Below are 25,411 nucleotides of genomic sequence, written 5' to 3' on the forward strand. Positions count from 1 at the left end.
CCTTTTCCTCTCTCCTCTCTCCTCTCTCCTCTCTCCTTTCTCCTCCCCCCTCTCTCTCTCTCTCTCTCTCTCTCTCTCTCTCTCTCGTCTTTCCTCTCCTGTCCTCTTCTCTACTCTTCTCTCTTCCTCCTATTATACTCAATGATTCTACTTCATCACCATATAGTCACTTCTCAACAACAATGTATTGTAGGAATAAAAAAAATGCTGAATATGGAGTCAAAACTTCTGGACATGAACCTGGCTTTGCTGTTCCTTTTTGCAACTCACTTCTCTTCTCTGACCATGTTTTTTTGTCTGTAAAATAAAGGTTTTGGACTATGTAATATCCAGGATTTTTTCTTACTCTAAATCCTATTATTTTATAACTTAGGTTCTGCTTTCACTATTCTACTAAAATTTCTTTCTCAAAAGTCACCAGTTAGCTCTAATTTACCAATCCCAATATCCTCATGCTCTTTGACCTTCTTTAAACTTTTACCATTATTTAGCAGTCCCTTGTCCTTGCTACTCTTTATTCCTTTAATTTCCATAAAATCACATTCTAATTATTTTCCTATCCCTACAACCATTCCTTCATAACCTCCTTTTTTCTCCTCTTGCCCCCTAAGAATTATCCCAGGTAAATTCAGAACCAAATCTATTCCCTCTTCCTCAGGACAATCCTTCAAATACTCAAAGATACCTCTTGCATCTATACAACTCTATTCTTTATTACTTTCTTCAACAAATTCTCATATAACAGAGTTTTGAAAGCCTTCACCATCTTGGTGACATTCATCTGGAAGTTTCTACCTTTTCCGAAACCCATTTTAACTGAGTATAATAGTCTAATTGCAGTCTGACATAATACAGAGCAAATATTCCTTCCTTGTTCCTAGTTGTTAAAGCCTCTCTTGAACTGCCATATCACAATCATTATTCATATTAATCTTGTGTTCCACTAAAATCTCTGATTTTTTTAAAAAATGAACTAATCTCTAGCTAGGTTATATCCATTTTTTTTTAATTGTGAAGTTGAATTTTTGAACCCAAATTTAGAATATTTAAATGTATCCCTATTTGATTGCATCTTATTTGGATAATTCCAATGTTCCAGTTTGACAAGATCATCTTACAAGTCAATTATGCCATACAATGTAATCTCTACTTCTCCTAGCCTTGTGTTGTCAAAAGTTTAAATAGCATCCCATCTACATTTTTTATGCAAGTCACTTGATTAAGCTCAATTACTCAGAAAAGAGTCTTTTTTCCAAATTGATATAAATCCATTAATGATTATGCTTGGCACCTGGACTGCCTAGTCTATTTTTAATCTACTTTTCAACATGTCATCCAAAAGAGGACCATGATAGAATTAGTTAAACACTCTGCTAAAATCTGATCTAATTTAGTAATCCCATTTTTAAAAAATAGTTTGGTAGGATATTTCTCATGAAGACATACTGACTCTTTGTGGCCACAGCATCCTTTTCTAGATGCTCATTACCTACTTCATTTCCTTCCCTACTTAGAAGAATGGAAGCTTTCTTGCTAAGACTCAAGTCTTTTAAAAAAAACAAACAAACAAAAAACCTGTCATAATATTTGCTCTCTCCAGGTTTGTGATCTTTTCCCATTTTCCATAGTCCTGTAAAGATCAATGACAATGGCTCAGCAATCACAACCTCAAGGTCTTTCAGGACACCAGAATGTAGCTCATTTGGAGCTGATAATTTGAATCCACTGAAGGGAGGTAATAGTTCTTGCTCTCTTTTACATCCATTCTTATACTGGATTTCAGTTCCCTAATAGCTACTTTTCTGCTGCACTTTCTAGATCAAAGAATGCTGTCCTTGGCAGAGAAAGCAGAAGCAAAATAAGATTAGATACTTTTGTCTTCTTTCTATTATTTGTTATCATTCCACCCACTCTGAGAACATCCCTAGCTTTTTTTGATTTTTTTTCTTTTCTGCAGTTCACTTAAAAACAAGCAAATAAACAACAATAACAACAAAAACAACTATAACAACTGAAGCATTCCTTACCAATCACTGATCATTTCTTAGCTTTAGGGTTACTTTAGCAATTCCTATATTACTATGCTATGTTTTTGTAACTATTCTCAGTTACATGCTTGTCTTCTCATCTTTTGGGTATTTTTTTAAAAAACTAAGTTTTCAATTAGTTTCTCATTAGACAATTCCCAGGACTTACAAGTCTCATTCTGGTAAAACATTTAGGAAGCAGTGTCATTTATCATCCTCATAGAGTCTCATCCTCTTCTTAACAAAATATGAAAAAATATCTTAAAAGTCACAATAATCACATTGTATATAGAAATTCAAGTTTTTACAAAGTATTTTCTTTGCAAAAAACCTTTAAGTTATGTAGTAATATATTATTTCCCTCATTTTACAAATTCAGAAACTAAAGTCCAGAAAGTTAATTGAATGGCCAAATACCATAAAGCTAATACACATTATAGTAAGACCAAGAGCACAGATTTTTCTAGTATTAGGCCTTTCCTATTATTTTAAAACTGCTTTTGATATTAAGCCTAGGTCCTTATCCAAGAAATTATGTTGTATATATTTTGTGTTAAATTCCACATACATGTTGCTTTCCTTTAACAGTGTGGAAGTTTTCTGAGGGTAGGAACTATTTTGGTTTGTGTCTTTTTTCCTCTAGTGTCTAATCCCTTTATGTCACATAGCAAGCACTTGATAACTGATTTTTGTATTAACTTGCAGAAGCTGTTTGTGTGCCAAGGGGTTATGACATTTGCCAGACTGAAAGTTAGTGGGAGAAATAAAATGTCCCTTAAGCTGGAAAGTAAGGGCAGTTTTTATTCTAAGGTGATTTTAAAGGGGGAACTATTGGTTTTCTGGGCAGCTCAGATCTCCTTTCTGGTGGGATTGTCTTAGGATTTCTTGACCTTGTGGCCAAGTACACAAAATCTCTTATCAAATCCCCTGAAAAAATATAAGCCTCTTTCTTCTCATTTTTGTTTGCCTTTTTATATTAATGGATTTTATATCATAGTGAAATTCCCCAAGCAATATATAGTTGGTTTGAACTAAAAAATCAAAAAGTATTAAGTATGCCTATTAGTCTCATATGTTGCATATATCTGTTCTCAAACAGAAATACATGTGTGTAAAGAGAGAGACAGAGAAATAGAGAGACATAGTCAGAGACAGAGAAATACCTGGGATTTCAGAAAGGGAAGATGAGAGGTGTCTGAGTAATTGGGTACAATCGTCTAAGATTTAGTTATAACCAATATTATGAGATCCTCCAAGGGCTCACAAGACTCATTCTAGTAGAGTATTTAGGAAACTGTCTCATTAACCATTCTAGTAGAAAAGTCTCATATTCCTACCTGACAAAACATGAAAAATTGTTGAAGTAATAATCACATTATGTGTAGAGTTTCAAGTTTTCCCATATTTTCTTCTTAAGTATCCTTTGAGCTAGATAGTATAGATATTATTTCCTGCACTTTACATATTCAGAAGTTGAATCTTCAGGAGGCTATAGATCACATAGTCAATTAATGTCATAGGATAAGAAATCAGATTTTTTAATATCAGGATCTATGTGTTATCTATTATATCATTCCTTGGGTGTGTGCCTGTGTGTACATGAGAAGATATATGTGCATGTATGCAAATATAACAATTATGCAAATCATTATTGCACAAATCAAAATTGGTATATATGTGTGTATACATATACGAATATATATATATATATATATATATAGGTATATACATATAAGCATAAATCTGGGTAAAATTTTGTATGTATGTGTGTCACATTTTTTTTATTCCACAGTGATTTATATATTTATTTTATGCCCCTATTACTCTAATAAGATAATAAACTCTGAGAACCAGGACTGTGTTAAGTTCCTAAGCAGCAGCTTACACAGAATATTCATGATATATGTAAATATATGTATGTGCATATATATAAATTTATATATGTGTATGTATATATACATATATTGATATATATGTAATAAAATATATATGATGAAGTATCAAGAATATATTATATTGACGTTTTACCATTTCTCATAAGAAGCAATGCTATACATGTCTCCTCCAAATTCATAAGGAGTTTTGAGTGGTAAAGGAGATAGTGTTCTGGGCCTAAAATTAGGAAGTTATTTTTCGTTCAGTTGTTCCAATCAGGTTTGACTCTTAGTCACTCCATTTGGGGTCTGAGTTTTCTTGGGGGGGAAAAAACATTGAAGTGGTTTGCCTTTTCCTTCCCCTCCTCCTACTCATTTATAGATGAGGAAATTGAGGCAAACAGAGATAAGTTACTTGCCTAGGGTCACATTAGTAAATGCTTGGGTTTGATTTGAACTCAGAAAATGAATCTTCCTGATTTCAGGCCTGGCACTCTATACACTGTACAACCTAGCTGCTCTTGTTTTAAATCTAGCCTTAAATAATTACTGTTAGAGTCTGAGCAAGTCACTTAATCTGTCAAACTTAGTTTAAAGTCAACTGTAAAATAATCTTCATAAGAGTGCCCACATTGCAAGATTGTTGTATGAATCAAGGAAGATAGTATTTGGAAAGAGTGCCTAGCATGTAGTAGCTATTTTATAAATGCTTATTCTTTTCCCTCCATCTTTTGTTTTTCTTTTCTATGAATTTGCCAACATACTGGACAAGTATGAGTATCCCAATTAAATTAGCATTCACTTAGTCCATCCTCTCTCAACCTCTAGTAACTTTTAAAGATTGCTCATGCAACTTGTTAAAAATCTAACAGCTAAATGCACTGTTGTGAATATACTCTGTCTGAATGGATCCATCAATCAACCAGCATTTATTAAATGCCTATTACATACATACCAGATACTCTACCAGAAACTAGGGAATACAAAGACACAACTGAAACATGCTATAATCTCAAAAGTTTATATTCAATTTTCTATTGAGGATGACAACATATAGAAGAATATGCAAAATAAATGAAAGGTAACTAAAGAGAGGGGAATGGGACTAACAGTTGGGAGCATTTGGGAAGATATCTGTATAGGGGATATTTCAATCAAGTTTTAAAGGAAGTGAGAGATTCTCTCTTCTCACTCAGGAAAAGCTAAACTAGCAAATGCACCCAAGGACAACTTCAAAGTCACCAAAATGAAAACACAAGTGGAGAAAATCAGGGTTCCTTAAGCAATGACATTACTGCTTACTGACATTTCCTTTCTGCCCTCTCCATGCATACTCTGTGATATTCTTATTCCATACCAAAAAGAAGTGACTTTGAGCTTTCCTAACTACTTAAGTAAGATTAATTGCCAGTCAAGGCAAAAGTGCTAAACCATACAGATTATATTTCTCTCCAGTTCAACACCTTGCTCAACACCTTACCCATGCCTTCTCATCATGAATTCATCATGAATCATATTATAGGTACCTCTTCTCCCTCCGTCTCTAATCTAGACACAACTTATTTGCCCTCTTCTGCTGCTATTTCCTCCCCAAAAAAGTCATCTTCCAACAAAAAATGCCAAACTAATAATAGTCTTCCCATTAAATTATAAATTCTTTGAGGGTAGGATCTGTCTTTCACCTTTTAAAAAAAATTATTCCTTCGCACAATGTCTGGGATATAGTAGGCATTTAAAAAATGTCTACTGATCAATATTGATTCATATAGTTTATCTATATGATAGATATAGATACCTTCGAATGTGACATATATCTTACCAGTGCAAAGATAGCATTTAATGTGCTAGGTTAAATTAAAGCAGCATTCTCACACAATTCAGGAGAGAGCCCTTAGTTTAAAGTTATGAGACCCATGGATTTAGAAGTAGAAGGAAAGAGTTTCATATGAAGAAGAAATATTTTTCATTTGGTCTTTGGCACCTAATACTGAGGAGGTATATCAGAGATACTTATTAAGCTGGCTTGAACTGAATGATATTAGCATGTAAAAATATAGAAACATGACATAGAACCTTAAATATGTGTTTTTGAGGAAACCAAAACAAGTAATAAAATTACTGAATATCAGTCAAACTTGAAGATTATATATTTGTATTTGTCTGTGTATATATCTGTATATTTATATATACCTACATATATATATAATTATATTTTTCTATGTATCTGTCTAATCATATATAGCTGTTTATCTGTAAATGTAAACATATACCATTATACACATTTATAGATACGTATATGTTTATGTGTATAATATATACATGCATACACATATATGTAGGCTCATATAACTGTACATGTCTATAGATTCACTAATTTGTATATAGATACAAGAAGATATGCATAGATAGCAATATCCTCTATAGAGAAATAGAAAGAAATTATAGATTTATTATACTTGAATTTGCTAACATCAAAGAGGCAATCAATTAGAGGTGACATTAATTCCTCAAGATATTTTTCCACTAATATTTTTTCTATGAATATTCCTATTTTATGTTCTATTAAATACTCTATATAACTCCATATGAGTTATAAATGCTTGCAATAGAGCTTTATCTGAAAAGTAAAAGTCTATAAAATGTTGCTCTTCTTAAACAAAGCAAAACTTAGTGAATAATCTCAGGCATTTTATATTGTGTATTTTGTTTTTAGAACATCTTTAAAATATTATTCCAGTTGTACATGTGACTAGATAGAGGCAAAACACATCATGATGAGTTATAAGGATAAGAATAAATTCTGAATTCATTCTCTAGGGCTTCTTCCCTGTTGTTAAATTGCTACTACTATACTTAATAAATGAACTTTAAGAGACTTATAAATTGTTTTAATAAAAGTGTTTGTTTGTTTCTACAGATAAATGTTTTAAAACTCTTAGAATGTATTAAGTGCCAACTCAAAATCAATTTCCTCCTAGAATACATGATTCTTCCGACAAAATATCTCTTATAATTCAAATTTTAATGACAGAACCTATGAAGTCATGGCTTCAAGGAGAAGAGAAAAAGTTACTGAGATCCTTTAAAACACAGTAACATACTCCTAAGGCTCAGCAAAGAGTTTAAGGGTCTTAAGTAGCTGGTAAAAAATACAATCTTGTCAGCAACTCAAAGATACCAGCATACCTTCCCAAGAATTTAAATGCTGGGAAGCACAATGTTTAACCGTTGTCATGGAAAGAAAATAGGAGAGCATTACTGGAACAAGGATAAAATGTTATTTTAATGGATAAATCATAATAATGCAGTATGATATGGTGTAAAGAACCATTGGAATGGTAGTTAGGGCCTAGGCTTCCTATCCTGGCTCTGCTACATTAGACTGTGATGGGCTCAAGTGATAGAAACACCTGAAGCTAGAAGAATAGCTGTGTTTAATAATGAAATACATGTTAGAAATCAGGAGCAAGTAGCATGCTTTTTTCTGGGCCTCTGTTGCCTCATCTATAAAGTAAATTGTTTAGATCTACTGAATTTTTATTCTTTTCAATTCAACACGAATTTATTCTGGACTGTGTTCAAGTTACCATGCTAGACACTAGAGATACAATGACAAAAACAGAAATCCCTGACATCTCCTAGAGGGATCCAGCATTTATACGAGTAAATACACATATACAAAGAATAAGAGATAAACAAAAAGCAGAAAAGAGACAGATAGATATGAAAGAGAATAATCTTCAAACATTCAGTAAGTGCCTGCTATCCACCAAATATTGCTTTAAACACTATGGATATGAGAAGAAAAATACACCTTAAGAACTTAATGCAGTCTATCAAAGGAGATATGTACGGATATAAACAAACAAATAAATAAAGATCAAATACATACGAGTTATGGAGATCAACAAAAGCTTCAAGTTAAAAAGGTAAAGTAATGATTGAAATACTACTGTAAGGGATGCTACAAGATAGAGATGAGAAGTGCATTCAAATGATTTTCTCCACTTTATCATGCTGAATTATTCATACATTTAAGTAAAATATATTCAGCCAATCACTAAAGTTCTATCAGTTTTGCAATGCCACAGGCAAAATCAGGCAGTGAGAAATATGTTAGTGTCTCTTAACGTGTGCTTTATAACCTTTCTGAAGGTGGTAGTTTCTATTCTTCCAGCCCAGTTCTCATGATTTTAAAGATTTTTAAAATTCTTACAGGCTCTGCAATCTACATGTTCGCAGAACTGGCACTGAGGAAAAGATGAACATTCAGAAGGAAATTTCCCTGAAAGATGAGAACTCCATTCTTGACTTTGGACTGAAGAAATTTAATAGATAAATTAACTGAGCCACATGAATCTGCCTCAATTATTGCTTTATTAAAGAAAGTTTAACAAAGTGAATAGACTATTCAACTTCTTATCAGAAAAAGAATTGAATCCTACATCAGATAATCATAAAAACCATTAATCTAGATATACAGAGGTCCTCAACTTTTTAAATAGGGGGCCAGTTCACTGTCCCTCAGACTGTTGGAGGGCCTGACTATAGTAAAAACAAAAACTTTATTTTGTGGGCTTTTAAATAAAGAAACTTCATAGCCCTGGGTGAGGGGGATAAAGGCCCTCAGCTGCTGCATCTGGCCCACAGGCCATAGTTTGAGGATCCCTGAAGAGATCTAGAATATGACAAGCTGTTTAATACAAACCCCTCAATTCTAAAGTTGTAAAAATTAAAATCACAGAATGTATTACATATTTAGTAAGTGTAAGAAGTAAGATTTATAAACAGTATGGACCTGGGTCACTTCCCTTAACTTCCTTTGAGCCCCAGTTTGGAGATATTAACATAACACAGGGTTATTGTGAGGATCAGAGTGAAGTGTTTTTATAAACCTTAAAGAACTCTATAAATGCCAGCTTTAAAAGTAATATAATTTAAGTTTTCCAAAAATACCTGTCTTGCTCAAAACTGGGTAATAACACTGTGACATCTTGGTGGGGAAGATAAAGATGCTCTTCCATTTAGATAAGTCATGACCCTCACTGAAAGTCTGTGTTATTTCTCAGTTTCCTAGATCTTTATGCCCTCCATAACTATAAGTAATAATCATAGACCTGATACCACTATATACTGGAAAAGACAAATCTAATAGAAATGATGTTTGAAAAATTCAGGCCTGCAGTGGAGATTTTTTTAAAGCACATGAAGAAGTAATCTCAAGTCTCTAGCCAAGAAAGCAGTCACAAAAGGAAAAAAAAATCACTCTGGGGAAAGCCTTTGCTACATATTCTTTGGATAACTGCTCAATTCAATGCTATTCAGGTCTTGGTTACTTTCCAGACTACTTCATTCACTATATACTCTTTATAGAAACCAAGGCCAGCCTTTGAACACCCACTGAGAGCCTCCAAGTGTGAAACCCATAGAAACTAGAGGCAGGGTGTCTTCAATCTTGGTATTCCACACTTACATGAACTTGTTCATCTCTTTAAAATAATAAAGCCCAAGGCAAATCCTAAGAGTGGGTAAAGTGGGAGAAAACATATATACTTTTTCTTGTAAAAAACCTTGCAGAATTCATGATATATACCCAATTAGCTTGGCATAGCCTTTTTATCTTGTCTATAAACCACCCTTTGAAAATTCAAAAAGGTATCTGCAAGACTGGACATACTCTGCTATTAGTACATATTAGTTGATCCAATTAGCAGAGAATAGAATAAGAGTTCTTCGTGTGTGAAAGAGATTTGTTTTAATAATGGATAAGTGAAGATGATCAGGGGAGAGAATCAAAGAAGATTTGAAGTAGGTAGTGTGGTAATGAAAAATGGAAAATGATGTTCTTAAGATAATTTTTATATGTTTAATTGATCAATAAGCGTGGATTAATGCCTCCTATGTGATGAGATTTGTGTCAGGTAATACCATACAAAAATAAGAACACTACTTCCTAAATTGGTAGAGGCTAATTTTCTCCCTCCTGACTCTGTATGAAAGTATTTCACTAATTTTATTTTTTAATTACTGATGAAGAAGAGTGTTCCTTTCATTTATAGACATCATATGTGCTAAAAAGGGAAAAAGAAGAACATTTTGTGTAAAATGCTGGCAGATGAAAAACACAATTTTCAGACATCTTAAAGGAACAAAAGCTATTATTTAAAAGAAAAGGAAGACAAAAAATTCTGAGAGGACTAGAGTGAAAAATGGCCTCACAATCAAATGGATTGAGTGATTTTAAAAATTTGAAGTACATTCCCCCCTCAATCCCTGGAAACTAATTTGCATATGATTTCTCTTAGAACTTGGAACTTTATTGGTGGAAAACTAATTCAAGGAAATATTTTGGCACTAAGAGTGCTGTATAATGGCTATTTATTTCACATTTGACAGAATGTGGATTTTGGATTTCTCAATCTAAATTAGACATGGTTCATGACATACAAATAGCCATTCAGTTGAATCATTAAAAACCAGATGAGAAGTCATGTGAAAAGACATGGAGAAACAAAAGGGAATAACTGCTCACAGAAGACAGCATGTAGAAATGTTAACTGATTCAAGCTAATAGTTGAGATCAGCTGGTTGGAGGAAGACTGGTTCTAAAGCTGATGCCGAGAGCTGATCTGACTGGAGAAAGAAAATCTGATGGAGAAAGAAAATATCTCAAAGACTAGAGAAGGTAGAGATAGCTCGTTTTGAAGATTGTAAGATTAATGAGCATCAAGTTACTTCAGAGTCTAGCCAAGGAAAGAAACCAGGAAAGTCTCAAGCTTAAGCTATTATTATCTCAAAGATCTTACCTCTTCACGGGTCTGACTAGCAGAGAAGTGACCCCATCAAGAAAGATTCTGTCTAGAAATCCTGGCCTGCACTTCAGAATTGTAATTTCTACCAAGTGTATTGGCTTCCCTCTTCATGTTCCTCACTGCTGGGTTTCCTGGTTGAGTTAACACCAAGGTTAATCCTAGAACCCTGAGAATGAGTTGAACAGCATGATTCTCATGGCTGATTCCCCTCTCTGGGAAATCCTCCCAAACCTGCCGAAGGAGGACAAATCAAGTGGAATGAGTCATTCCGGAGATAGAAAAGTGTGGTCAGATGCTATAATTAAACTATCCCCTGTGCTACCTTAAATACTTATCGACATCATTATTATTCACATAATGCTAGTACTCAGAAATATGTGGATTTTTTATAGAAGGAAAATTAACCTCACCAGCTTTCAGATTAAAACAAATTTGATATTCCAAAAAACTTGAATATCTTTTCAATCATCAACATTTTTTAAGTGTTTTAATCTGAAACATCAGGATATTGGAGCAAACATTCAATATTAAATCCTCCAAATTTTCACTCTGTAAACAATAGTATATCTTAACATGTTTGTTTTTTAGATGGAATTTTTCTGTATGATTCTCAAATATATAAATTATATCTCTAATAAGAAATTTAAACAAAACCCAGAGGCTATATAGAGATCATTTAATTGAATGTCTTAATTTTATTAATTTATTTTATTATTTTATTAATGTTAATAATTAATTTAATTTAGAGTTCTCTGTGGATTCATGTAGTCTTCTCTCTCTCACAATGCTATAAAGATACTTCCATCACTTCTTCATGCATTTAATTTCTTCTTTCAAATCTCAGTACTATCATGAAGCATTCTCTCATTATTCCAGTTAAAATTCATCTCATCCCCCTTGTTTTTCCCATACTATTTCTCTGTGTCTTATAGTCATTTATGTACAATACTAAATCCTATTTATTAGTATAAAAGCCCCTTGTAAATAGGGACTGTAGAATTTACTTTATGATTTGTATTCACAATTGCAAAGTGTCTACAACACTGTAGGTACTTGAGAAGTATTGATTGATTGGTGAAAAGATCAAATAATTTGCCACAGCTGGTTAGTTTCAAAATTGAGATTAGTAGATAGATTCCCTTACTTTTACTTTAGTACTTTTAATTTCGGCTTCATCTCACCATCACCCCTTTTGTATATCTTGACTCAACTTCCTCACACATTTTCTCCTCCATTATTATAACTACTATTAAAGCTTAGAGTTTTTGAACATGCTTTTGATAATCAAAAATAAAACTACCTTCTATTGCATGAAGTCACATAAAAAGTGAAACGTACATACTGGCAATATCCTTAAAGATCAATAATTCAGAATGTATTAGTAATCCCATGCCAATGTCATTTTAAAATAAATAGCCTTTGTCATTCCAAAGTCAAATAATTGCCCACTACTACATTACATTATAATTTAGAAATAATTTAGAAAATAAAAAGAAAACTCTGGGATACCACTACACACCTGTCAGATTGGCTAAGATGACAGGAAAAAAATAATGATGAATGTTGGAGGGGATGCGGGAAAACTGGGACACTGATACATTGTTGGTGGAATTGTGAATAAATCCATCCATTCTGGGGACCAATCTGGAATTATGCCCAAAAAGTTATCAAACTGTGCATACCCTTTGACCCAGCAGTGCTACTATTGGGCTTATACCCCAAGGAGATACTAAAGAAGGGAAAGGGGCCTGTATGTGCCAAAATGTTTGTGGCAGCCCTGTTTGTAGTGAATAGAAGCTGGAAAATGAATGGATGCCCATCAATTGGAGAATGGTTGAGTAAATTGTGGTATATGAATGTTATGGAATATTATTGTTCTGTAAGAAATGACCAGCAGGATGAATACAGAGAGGCTTGGAAAGACTTACATGAACTGATGTTAAGTGAAATGAGCAGAACCAAGCGATCATTATATACCTCAACAATGATACTGTATGAAGATGTATTCTGATGGAAGTGGATTTCTTTGACAAAGAGACCTAATTCAGTTTCAACTGATCAATGATGGACAGAAGCAGCTACACCCAAAGAAAGAACATTGGGAAATGATTGTAAACTGTTTGCATTTTTGTTTTTCTTCCCGGGTTATTTTTACCTTCTGAATCCAATTCTCCCTGTGCAACAAGGGAACTGTTTGGTTCTGCACACATACATTGTATCTAGGATATACTGCGACATATTTAACATATATAGGACTGCTTGCCATCTAGGGGAGGAGGTGGAGGAAGAGAGGGGAAAAATTGGAACAGAAGTGAGTGCAAGGGATAATGTTGTAAAAAACTACCCTATGGGTTCTGTCAATAAAAAGTTATTATAATAAAAAAGAAAAGAAAAAGAAATAAATCCAATCTATAAAATTTAAATCATTTTCACCTACCTGATATAATTTAAAATAAAAAAGGCAGAGCATGATTATAATGAAAAAAATCTGGAGAATCTGTGTTAACACAGAAACTAGACACACTCACACAAGCACACCATGCACCTCCTACCACAGCTAGAGCTAAATTGAGGAGGGGAAACATATTTAAGATTCAACCTTCAAAAACTTTCACTTCAGGTACTGGAGGAAATTAAATTAATAAGAAAGTATTTCTTCAAGACCTCAGAAGTCATCAGGGATGTGAGAGATTCTGAATTCTAATACTATTCCCATAATGTTCTGGACACTCATGCCGGAATGAGAACAACATTTAATGTCTCACAGGGAAATCTTTATAACTGTTTTGTTAGTAAAATATTATGCAACCTCCAAATGAATAACACTTGAGTTGTAAAGTATTGAAAGTGTTGTAATGTCAGAAGGCTTAAGAGGCAGAGAGAGCCATGGTTATAATAAATTTTGGAAAAGAAGCAGGCTTTTGCTAGAGGGGGCAAGAGTTGTGCTGAGCCAAAAGCCCTTTTGAAAGCATAATTAACTTCACAAATTGAGGTGGTAGAGAGATGGGAGGTCTGGGGAGGATTGCAAAGGGGAGGAAGGGAGGGCAGGAGGGAATTAGTAATGATACTTTACTAAACACTTGTAAAAATCCAAGTGGAAAGTTATGCTTATGCAGGATGTCTCCTGGGCATTCACAACAAGACAAAAAGGCAGCTGGTACCCCGGAAAGAGCTCTACCTTATTAGTCAGGATATTTCATTTCTAGATCAGGCATTTTACCAGTTACTATGCTTTTTATTTTAGTTTCTTTACCTAAAACCTGAGGGATTTAAACTAAAATGATCTCCAAATTCCCTTTTAGTTCCATAATTGTATTGACTCTTTATTTTGTACTGCCCATAAGTTGCACAAACTATATATCTATGGAAAAATGAAATAATGAAGAAAAGTTTAGAATCTCATGGTTTCCTTCCAAGAAGAATCAAAAGAAAAGAATTAGAATGGATCTTAAAAGTCCTCTGATCCAACATTCATTTTATAGAAAAAGATGAGGCAGAGAGAATGATTTTTAAAAGAGGTAAGAAATTGAAGAGGAAGGATTTGAATTCAGGTTCTCTGATTCTAAAACAGGAAGGAGAGGATAAGGAGTAGTAAAAAGCAGAGAAGAAAGAAAAACATAATCACAGCATTTCTGCCTCTGAGAATTTTAGTACTCCAAGAGGCTTATGAAGCATGTAGAGAGAGGCTTTAATAGCTACCAATGCTTGTCTTCACTCAGGAGTCAAGAATCTGTTGTTTTAGATGGAAAGGATTCTGCTCATATTGACTGTAAATTTTTACTTGACTAAAACTCAATTTAATTTTCAGGGCCCTATAGTGGGAATGGAGCAAATTTATAAGAAGAAATGCAGACATCAAACTTTAATTACTTTTACAACTGAATTCATATTTGTTAATCTGCATATCCAGGGAAATAAATGCCAGGCACCCCCTTTTAGATTTTTAAAAAGAGAAGGATTGTGTCACAGTGTTAAATTTCTAAGAGAAAGAAAAAGGGAAACCCATAAATAGAAAAAAATCTATGGAATCCCTAGGGGTATAGGGGAATGTGCCACTGAGGTGAGGAAGACAACCTATACAATTAGGGAATAGAACAAAGGGGGCAATTATTGGAAAGATCTAACAATTTGCTCAGGTTTAATTGTTTTAAGTTAAATATATAATTTTTCCCATTTTAAAAATAAATCCCCAAATAAGAATATCTAATATCATGTGATATGAGAACACACACACACACACACACACACACACACACACACACAATGTCCCAGGAGAGACAGCTTTGTTAAATGAATGAAATTATAATCAAAACCCCCACAATTTTGATGTTCCTTCTATTTCTGTGTCAAAGTTTTCTTCTCAGTAAATTGGATATTTCCCTCCATCACAACAATGAGCAAACAAGTGGATTTTAAAAGAAATATAAATGTTAATGGACAGGCTTCAAATGGATAGACATTTCTATCTATGCAGTGAGTTTTGGTTGTTTACTCTTTTCTTTTTTGTACATGCAAGCCATCTGTCTAATTGATATCATTGTTAAGAAAGTTACCAATGATAATAGAAAGCTTCATAGTTCGCTCAAATATCAACAGAAAAAAATATATATATAATATACTGTCCAATAGCGTAATATCTTTGTCTTTAAAAAGTACTGATTTTTGCAGACTAATTAAAATTACCTGGAAATTTAATAGTGTCCCAATTCAGTCTGTGAAATAACACCAATATTTTTAGAAATTATAAAATCACCTTAGATTCAACTCTATGTCATGGTCAGAGTTTGTCTTGCTGACCTAAACAACAACTCTTCCCTGTATAATTCCCTCAATAGTAGGCATTAAAGTAATCTGTGAAGTTGTCCAATTCAATTTATAGCCGGACAAGTCTTTACAAATATATCTGAAGAAAACTACTGGTCAGTGGAAATAGGAGAAATGTATCTACTTTCAAGATGTGATTAAACCTTCCTCTCCCCACACTCTCACCCATCATCTTTTTTGTGAAAGAAACAGACTTTGAAAAGCAAAAGCTTCCCCTGCATTTTTCCTGCTAAAAACTTCCTGTAGGAGGGAATAAAAAAAAAAAAGTCAAGCTTGAGGTGATGATGAAAATAAGCCACATGGATTTTTGAGATCTGAAGAATTATTTCAAGCAGCAGAAAAGCATATGAAAAAACATTCACCGGTGGCTAATGTGCTTATTATGGCAAAAGTAATTTGGAGTGAGAATCAAAGTCTATTCTTCTGCACAGTGTAAATTAACTATTAGTTTGGGAGTAGCGAGTGGCAATACTATTGCTGTCATGGTGTTGAAGGTATTCAATAATGTTTGCATTTAGCTTTGGGTTAAAGCCATAAAGTTCACAGTGATCAGCCTGATGGTGCTCCTTTAAAGATCCCATTACTAATTATTGTATTTCATTAAAGAAGGCTGACTCTGTGTTGGAGGGGACCAATTAAGAATTGACCATGACATTGGAATGAACCATAACCATGACCTTTTGCTATTCCAACTATAGGAATGGATTTATGGGCATGGGGAGAAGTAGGAAAGTGGAGCCATAGTTATCCAAACAAGTAGTTCTTCTGAGCCCATTTCACATGCCTCCCATCCCAGAAAAATTAGTGTGTTGGCTGATTCACTGAAGTTCATTCAGTTTTCTACATCAAATCATTACCCTCAATCTAATGCAGTGCAGAAGCCAGACTATAATGATTAATATGATTGGAGTTATCATGCGTACCAATAAAATTCAATGTTCAAATCAGATGAAGGTGGAGAGATGGGTTTGTCCAGTGGAGGTTCCATTCACTGTTTGTATTCATGAATTTCCAAATCCACTGCAGAAACTAGTGCACCTAAAAGTGGATATGCAGAACTGACACGTGATGAGTATGGTAGGAGCCGATTTACGGCAGTGGGTAAAGGTCACACTGTGTCTGACACAAAGCTTACCCGGAGGAGCCCAGTCTCTCGCTCTATGGGTTGGCAACACCATGTGAAAGCAGCACTCTGCTCCTAGGAGGGCGTTTCTTGTGTTAAACATCAATTCTGCACCACTCTGCCAACTAAGGATTGATGTTAATGGGCTCTGAAGGGATGCCCCAGCCTGTCCTCCTCAGCCAGAAGCATGATGGCTGTAATGAGGGGAAAAATGACCTGATGAGAGTTGGTCATACTTGTTAATTTTTTTCCTGGACAGTCACAGCTTGGACAAAAGCAAGGTACAAGAGAGTGAAGAAGTAGAGATTTTTCCAACATTCCTTTGAGGAGTTATCTGGACATAACAATAACTTATTTCAATACATAGATGGACAATTTTTTTAATTCTTACAGTAGAAACAAGAGACGTGTGTTGTGCCCATAGAACTCATAGACCCTGGGAATTATCATACATGGTTTCTGTAATATCTGTTCCCAATAGGACAACATCATGCAAATGTTTGGAACCTAACCTTTCTAAAGCTTTAAAATGAGTATTCTGCAGTGACTAAGAGCTAAATAATGAGGGATTAGTCAGATCTTTGTGATGAGGCAGCAAGGTATTTATGCAATTCTGCCTCTAGAGATAATGGCTGTCATTCTCAAATTCTGACCTCTTCATTAAAATGGGTGTCTGTCTGTATATCTGTCTCTCTTTCTTCTATGACAAGTTATAGACCAATAAAGGCAATCTTTACATATAAGGAAGTTCACATACAAGATTGGGAACAATAGTGAGCTTCCTCTCCATCAGCATTGGTCTTTGTCACCATAATTACTTTTGTCCTTGGATTCAGGTTGGGAACTCAAGGACAGTCAATGTCCTAGAAGATGGTAAAATCAACAGTAATCAATAAAGAAACAGGCACACAGTCTTAAAGCAAGTTTTTTCTTGCAATGTGAAAAGTTGTACAGTCTCTGAGGCACCTGGAATTCAGACGAGTTAATAAGCATTTCACATTAAAAAAAATCTTTTCCTTTTAAAATTAAAATATTCACAAACCACAGAAAACATTAACTTTCATCTCTTTGAAATAATACTTATGACATGTGCTGACAAATCCCCATCATTTTGTCTTAAGACAGATGCACCATATTCAGTTCTGAGAATTTAATTCTTCTTTTACTCCTGCTGTCTTCCCAAATGTGCTAACCTTGGTTACAGATAGCATGTCAAGCCCATCTTACACTGATCAACCTTTTCCTATAATGTGAAAAAAATAGATATTGAACATTATTTTTGCTTTTTTAAAGGTTATGCTTTTATATAAATCCTACCATTCTGCATATGAATACTTAGAGCAAAGTGTCAACCCAGTTTGCAGATGATGAAAAAGGGGAAGAGGATACTTAATGGCACAAATGTATGTGTGTGGACTCTGCTACTTGGCGGGTCAGATTTATTCCTTAATTAAAGATTCATTTCCTTTTTAAATAGATGTTCAAGAATCTTTTTTTCTTAAATTCCTATGCTCTTTGCATCTCCATGTAGATTGGAATCTCTTTGAGAAGATCCCTGGTATCTGTTTGTATCACAGTAGAGTCTAATATGATCTCTTAGTATGTTCGCATCTTATTGTGTTCATTAGATCAGAATGTACTGTCAATTGTTAAGCCCTAGGTATTATTTAAATAAAAGAGTGAAATGAATATTTACATGACTTGAAAAGTAACCACAGGATACATTTTACTAGATGAGGCTTTTCTTTTAAACAGAATCAGAATACCAAGCAGAAAGCTCTTTCTCATCAAGCTTTTGATTAAAGAATTTTAAGTATGAGATTATGAATATTATTTCAACAGCCTTGTTTTGAAGAAAAATTCTCTAAAATAAGGTTAAAACTGCTCAAAGAATATGTCAAAATCTTCAAGTTAAACACGACTAGTGCAGCAAAACATTACATTTATAGCATTTTAGGACATTATGATGGAATCAATAAGAGGTTTAATGTGCAAATGCATACTTAAATGAACAGTTCCTGGCAGATTTAAATAGGGTGGCAGGTATGATAGATTGATAAGCCAATGATTTGGCACAGCTGTCTATATGCTCTCCTTATATCATTTGCATGGCTCCTCATCTTTTTAATTAAATTAAGCAGGAGTGTTTATTCATTATATGTAATGAATCACTCTAGTGTCAAAGAAACTCTAAGTCTCTTTATTTTTTCTCAGGCCAGGAAAATAATATGATTTTGCAATCCAGAATTTATTGAGCTATTTATTTCACAAATATATGTGTATATGTGTATGTACACATACACACACACACAAGCAGTTGTGCAATGTGTAAAGGAAAGTGTTATATACTCAACTATGTATACATAGAGAGATACAGTAGAAAAAGGGACATCCTTAGGCTCCAGAAGATTTTAATTTAGTCTATCTGATATATATTGATTTATGATACAATACTGATATTGATTTACAATCTTAGACAAGTCACTTAACTCCTTTCAATGCCCAAGAGGCCACTCTAAAATTCTAAGTGACACTCCAGTCTCTGATATTGATAAAAGTTGTCGGATAAGGCATACGATTAAAAATAAAGAGCCAATAATTACGTGTAAACCGTGAAAGCCAGTTGCTACAAAGAATGTTGATCCGTAAATTCCATCAGAGATAGTAAATGGGCTTCATAATATTCTGTAGCTTGTAGCATTGTGAAATACAAGCCTGTGCTGATCAATCACAAGTCCATATCAAAAGCAAACAAACCACACACACACACACACACACACACACACATTTACATATCTCTATATTTACTTTGTCTTTTAAAAATATACCATATGAGTACAAAATTCACATTGTATATAAAATATACTATTTATGAATAGAATTTATGTAGTTATTTGTAATTTGTAAATAATTGGTAAACATTCTATTATTTATATTAAACTATATTCTGAATAACTCTTAACTTTATTGTTCCTCAATGAAAGCTCAGAATGTTTTCAGGGGATAGTCCCCACAATGACAGAGCTGGTAATGAATTTAGTACTCATGATTAAGGACTTTTCTGTTTCATTTCTTGTTTTTCTTTTTGTTTTTTTTTTTCCAAAAGCTGTGTTGAGACTTGTTACATGATACTTTGTTAGTTCCCAATTCTTTTGCATTGTTTTCTGTAATTCTCATCCCTCACTCCTTACTTCTTTCACCACCCCACTCCTTATCCATCAGTTGTTTTTGTGGTTTTTGTTTTGGACTGGACCTATGAATTTGTTGATATAGAAAATTCCAGGAAGAAAATTCATCTTTCAATATATGCTATCATTTTTTTGCAACTTGAAATCTTGAAGGGTTGCCTTGGAAGAACTGAAAAATTAGGGGACTTATGCAAAATCACACAACCAGTATGTGTCAAAGACAGAACTTAAATCCAGGTCTCCTTGATTCGAAAATTAGTTTTCCATTCACCATGCCAAGCTATTTCTGGTAGGTTCCTTTTTGGAAAAAAAAAATTGTTTCTACTGATTAAAAATAGAATTTTGACCAATGAGATGGGAGGACCTAGGTTTGAATTTCACCTCTGAAAACCAAAATCTTTGTGACTATTAGTAGAGTGACAATTTTTCTAAGTTTCACTTACTTCATTTATAAACTGGGGTAATAAGTGAAACTATTTCTCAGAGGTGCTAAGAGGATCAAATGATAATGTGAAGTGCTTTGCAAACCTCAAAGTGATACATGTACACATAATACACACATACATATATAGCACATGTATAGGCACAGACATACTATACTATACATTCTCACACATACTTTTATATAATGGCTATTTATATATTTCATATATATATGTGTATGGATGAGGATGTTTATAATATACATATATTCATACATATATATACATATATGCACATGTAATTATCCTTTAGCTTTTAGTTCTTTTTCCCTAAGAGGAGGAGGTCAGAATCATGCTCCAAGAAGGACCCAATTTTACCAGGTCTTAAGTTCTATTTTGGCATGAAGTTGGGTATTTCTTCAAGTTGAATTAATGCTTTCACTAGTAGGTTGGCTTTCAGTACAAAGAAACAATAATTTAAGGTACCCTGGTGGCAGAATACATTAATGCAGTTTCCAAAATTAGCTAACTCACTCCAGCTACATTGCTTACACACCAAGGGAAACTAGATTTATATGTCCCAGATTTTGCACCGGTCTAAAACTCTTACAAAGCAAACCCAAACACTTATATAAGTATAACTTACAGGCTACTTGCATAAGAAAACTTTCTCTGGTCAAAGGGTAGAGTGTAGTTATATATTTATATTTATTTGCAGTATGTATTCATGATTTTTAAAAATAGATGTGAATGTATAATTTGTTAGATATGCATACATTTTTCCTTACATATTTAAAACACACTGAAATGTGATGAACTAATTTTCTACTGCTTTGGAAAAGCCTATTCCAATCATGTTTTGCATTTCTCCTAAAAATGGAAATTTATGCTTTGGGGAATGGAGGTACAGTATACAACTCATCAACTAATGTCAAAACTCACAAATTTATTCAGAAAAATTTTCAAATGATGCAGAAATCAAGGGTTACATTTCTTACTTCCAAAAGATACATTCCATTTGAAAAAAAAATTGATCTGGACTCAATCCATTTGAAAAAAAAATTGATCTGGACTCAACTTTTTATCAAATATTTCCAAGTCTTCACAGTTTTCACTTAAAATAAGTCTCAACATTTTGGTTTACTTCTTTTTTTTAATCAAAAAATTTCTCTGGGGAAATAGCATCAATCTGAGTGCTAACCAAAGAATGTATTAACCTGAAACTTGTCCGCAGAATCATGAGTCAAACAGGAACTAGGTACCAGGGGAACAATTACATCCATCTTCGTAATTGCAGGTAAGTAACATGACACATCCAGTCTTCAAAGCACCAAGGTTTACTAGCAAATGAGTTCATTCATTCAAACACTTATAAAGTGCCTAATATGTACAATGCACATTACCCTAGATGCCCATATAAAAAGCAGTATCTGCCACAAGGACCTCACAGCAGAAGTGAAGTGATGAGACCTATACACAAATAAATATCATACAAATTAGAATGTATTACTGTCTGAGAGGATCAGCAAAGTATGATGAGGTTCCATGAGAAAAAGAATACACTTTATGAAAAACTTTCAGGCAGATGGTTCAATGCAATTCTTATTTCTTGCCATTTCCTGAGTCTCTGAATTTAGGAGAAATTTCTTATTTGTAACATAGCAAATACAGCATTCAGTGAGCCATTAAAGATTACTTTGTCCAAGTCATTTCCGAATAGAAATTGATTCCATAAAATACCTAGCAAATGATCATCTAGACTCAACTTGATGATCTCCCTTTGGATAGATAATTCTCTTGTCTCATATTCTCTATTAAAGTGGCTTGAGTTTGGAAGTTTTTCTTTGTTAAAATGACAGGTAATCTGTTCTATATACCTTCTACTTTTCTTCAGAATTCTTCTCCTTGCAATCAAGGAAAAGAGAAGGGTGATTGTTTTTTCACATGACAAACCTTCTAATACTAGAAGGTAGCTATTTGATCTTCTTTAAATGTTTTCTTTTCTAGGCTAAATATCTTTAGTTCCATCAATCAATTCTCCATTCTTTAAAGTTCTGAATTCTTTGAAGAATGAGTATTGACACATACTGAGAGAGCCTTCATATTGCCTGTAATGTTTTTAAGTATACAAGAAGATGGATAGATCTTGGATGAGTGGACAAGATCTTTGCAAACCAATTTGGCCTTTGCAGAATTTTCTGGTGAAGGCAGTTTCATACTATTAAAGGAGAACCACAGGATCTAGATTCAAATCCTGTTTCTGATATTTATTTATATATACAACTTTTGAAAAATCCCTTAATTCTCTAGGTCTCAGTATCTTCATCTGTAAAATGTGATTAGATAAAATAGTCTCTGATGTCTTTTCTAGATGTAAATCTATGATCCTATGAACATTGGAAGGTGCTAAAAATTTCTTGGGAAAGGTGAACAGGTAGTACAGAAAGGTAAAAAGAAGCTGAATTTGGAGATTAGAGTCTAGATTCAAATTCAAGCTTTGCTACTTAACTTAACCTCAAAATAAATGACTTTTTAGTTGTGACTTAGTTTTCTCATCAGAAGATGAAGATAAGAAAGTAGACAATTTCCAAAACCCTTTCCATTTCTGAATTGGATGATCCTCTGAGTCAGAGACCTCATATGGTCTTTAAAGCCTTGCAGAGCAGACCTGGGCTTGGCTGTAGTCAGTGTTAGTAATATTTTCCCATTTTTCTTGACACAGATTCTTCTGAGGTTTCGCAAATGCACTGTGAAACCAAGACTTGTCAGCTGCTAGGGGAGTTCCTTCCTCAGCTTGGATTCTGGCTGTTTTCTCAATAGAGCAGTCCTTATGAGATCAGTTCACTGGGACAGTTTGCAGCATCAGTCAAGGAGATATGGTGATACTGGTGAAGCTGGTGGTATCATGATGATTTCCTGACATCGATCTCACATATACACGTGGACCAGTCCACACGCATGTATAAGTCGATGCTGATGCATCAGTAACACTGGACATATTCAAAGCACAGTGAGATATTCAAAATCTATTCATATACTACAGAAAGCATTCTTATTATTTATATATATGTATATATATATGAATATATATACATATATATATTCAGTTACCGACTCTATGAAGCATGAAAAGTGTGTTAATTCAATTCAATAAACAATTAGAATCTACTACTTTCAAAATATTTCACTAGGCATGATAAAAAAAAAAGAGAGACAAAAATAGGTACTTGAGGACTGAATGAAAATTCCTTGAGAACAGGGACTTTTTTGTTTGTCTTTGTATCCCCATTGCAAAGTACCATGATTGATGTACAGTAAACATTGAGTACACATATGTGGTTTAAATGGTTGAAGAAACTTATATGATTCATTTAATGGCTTGTCTTCCTTTCCCCAGCTCCTTAATATAGATAGTGCTAAGGTTCTTAGCCTTGGCTCTCTTCTCTCCCACAGAGGCTAATATTTTTAAAGCTGGATCTAAAACCTGTCATTTTTACATATGAGGAAACTTATGATTGGTGAGGTTATATTACTTGTCTACAATCACAGCAGTAGTAAAGGTCAAAGGTCTTTCATTCTCTTCCAAAATTTCAAGTAAGGAGTAATTGGTTCCCAAGTATAAACTTTTCTATAAACTTTTCACTAACTAATTTCTTCTCCAAGATACAAATTCATATTTTATATCAAACTGTGAATAGCAGAATTTTCTTACTTAGATATACCACCAGTACCTCAAACTCAGTATGTCCAAGTCAAAAGCTTTATCTTCCCCCACACTCAAGTTTTCTTTGTAAGTTCCTATCATAATTTGTCCTTTTTTCCATGTTTAAAAGCTTGGTATGGTATCAAAATTTTTCTTACATCTCACAATTGATTAGTTTTTTAGGCCTGTGGGTTCTATCTCTAAAGAATTTCTCACACTTGCTTACCTCCATGTTTTCACCACAATCAGTTTAGAACAGGCTCTCATTATTGTTTGACTATTATTAAAAAGGGGTTTGTTTCCTCTTCACCATTCTTTACCTTTATAATACTTTCTTCACATTGTTATTAGAATAATCTTTTTAGTTTGGTGGTTTTGTTTTTGTTTTATTTTTTGCAAGGCAATAGGGGTTACTTAACTAACTTGCCTAGCATCACACAGCTAGTAAGTGTCAAGTTTCTAAGGCTAGATTTGAATTCAGCTCCTTCTGACTCCAAGGCCAATGCTCTATCCACTGCATCCCCCTAGCTGACCCTGAATAATCTACTTTATATAAGGATCTGATTATAACACTACTCCTTTAAACCCTTTAATCAACTTCTTTGACTGTTGAATCAATTTCAGTCTACTTTGTTTAGCATTAAAGGGCTTCTGTAATATGTCATTATCCTCTCTTCTCGGCCTTATATACTATTTTCATCTACAAATCCTATACTCCAATCAAACTAAACTATTCATTAACCTCTTTAGACATCTATACTATCCCAAAAATCACAGAATTTTAATATTAGAAAGACATTATTGACCATTGAATCCATCCATACTCATTTAAGAATCCAAAATTCAATATCCCTGACTTCTCCTTGACAGATTCCAATGACAGAATTCACTGCAATCAGACCACTGAATTTATGAATAACCTGTTACAGTATCTTTTATTATCTTTCTCAATATCAATCCTAATTTGCTTCTTTCCAACATCCACCCATTCCTCTTATTTCTGCTTTCTGAAGCCAAAGAGAACAAGTGTAATCAAGATCCTTTTCACCTGACATTACCCTTCAAATACTTAATAATGTTTATTTCTACACTATAATTCATGCCCCCCAACTTTTTTTTCTTTTTCAAATTAAATATCCCCAGTTCTTCCAACTGATCCTTACATGATCAGTTGGAGCCTGGTGTCTCCATATCAAATTATTGAAATAAATGCTATTTGAACAGAATAAAATAACTTTTTTGTGATTGTCCTATGCTTAAACTATCTTCTTCTTAAAGGACTAACTTGTCCTTTAAATTTCATATAAAATTCTGTCTCCCAAAGACTCTTTGCTTTTTTCAGTAATTAACGACCCTTCCCAATCTTAGACCTTATACAGAACTCAGTTTTTTGTCTCACCTATGAATTTATACATCCTTTTGCATTATTTTGTGTTTT

The 25,411-nt window shown here is 33.7% G+C and overlaps 1 protein-coding gene across 1 annotated transcript in view; it reads right to left on the reverse strand.

Annotated features, from left to right (window-relative positions):
- The window catches only part of DLGAP2 (DLG associated protein 2), a 733,602-nt gene extending 713,227 nt beyond the window's left edge, over window positions 1-20,375 (reverse strand). The window contains exon 1 of the mRNA XM_031949182.1: window positions 16,673-20,375. Within this exon, the coding sequence (XP_031805042.1) occupies window positions 16,673-16,763 (91 nt within the window). The 5' untranslated portion in view covers window positions 16,764-20,375. The remainder of the gene's footprint in view (window positions 1-16,672) is intronic.
- Between the last annotated feature and the right edge of the window lie 5,036 nt (window positions 20,376-25,411).

The sequence above is a fragment of the Sarcophilus harrisii genome, chromosome 2, assembly GCF_902635505.1.
Source record: "Sarcophilus harrisii chromosome 2, mSarHar1.11, whole genome shotgun sequence".
Classification (NCBI taxonomy): domain Eukaryota; kingdom Metazoa; phylum Chordata; class Mammalia; order Dasyuromorphia; family Dasyuridae; genus Sarcophilus; species Sarcophilus harrisii.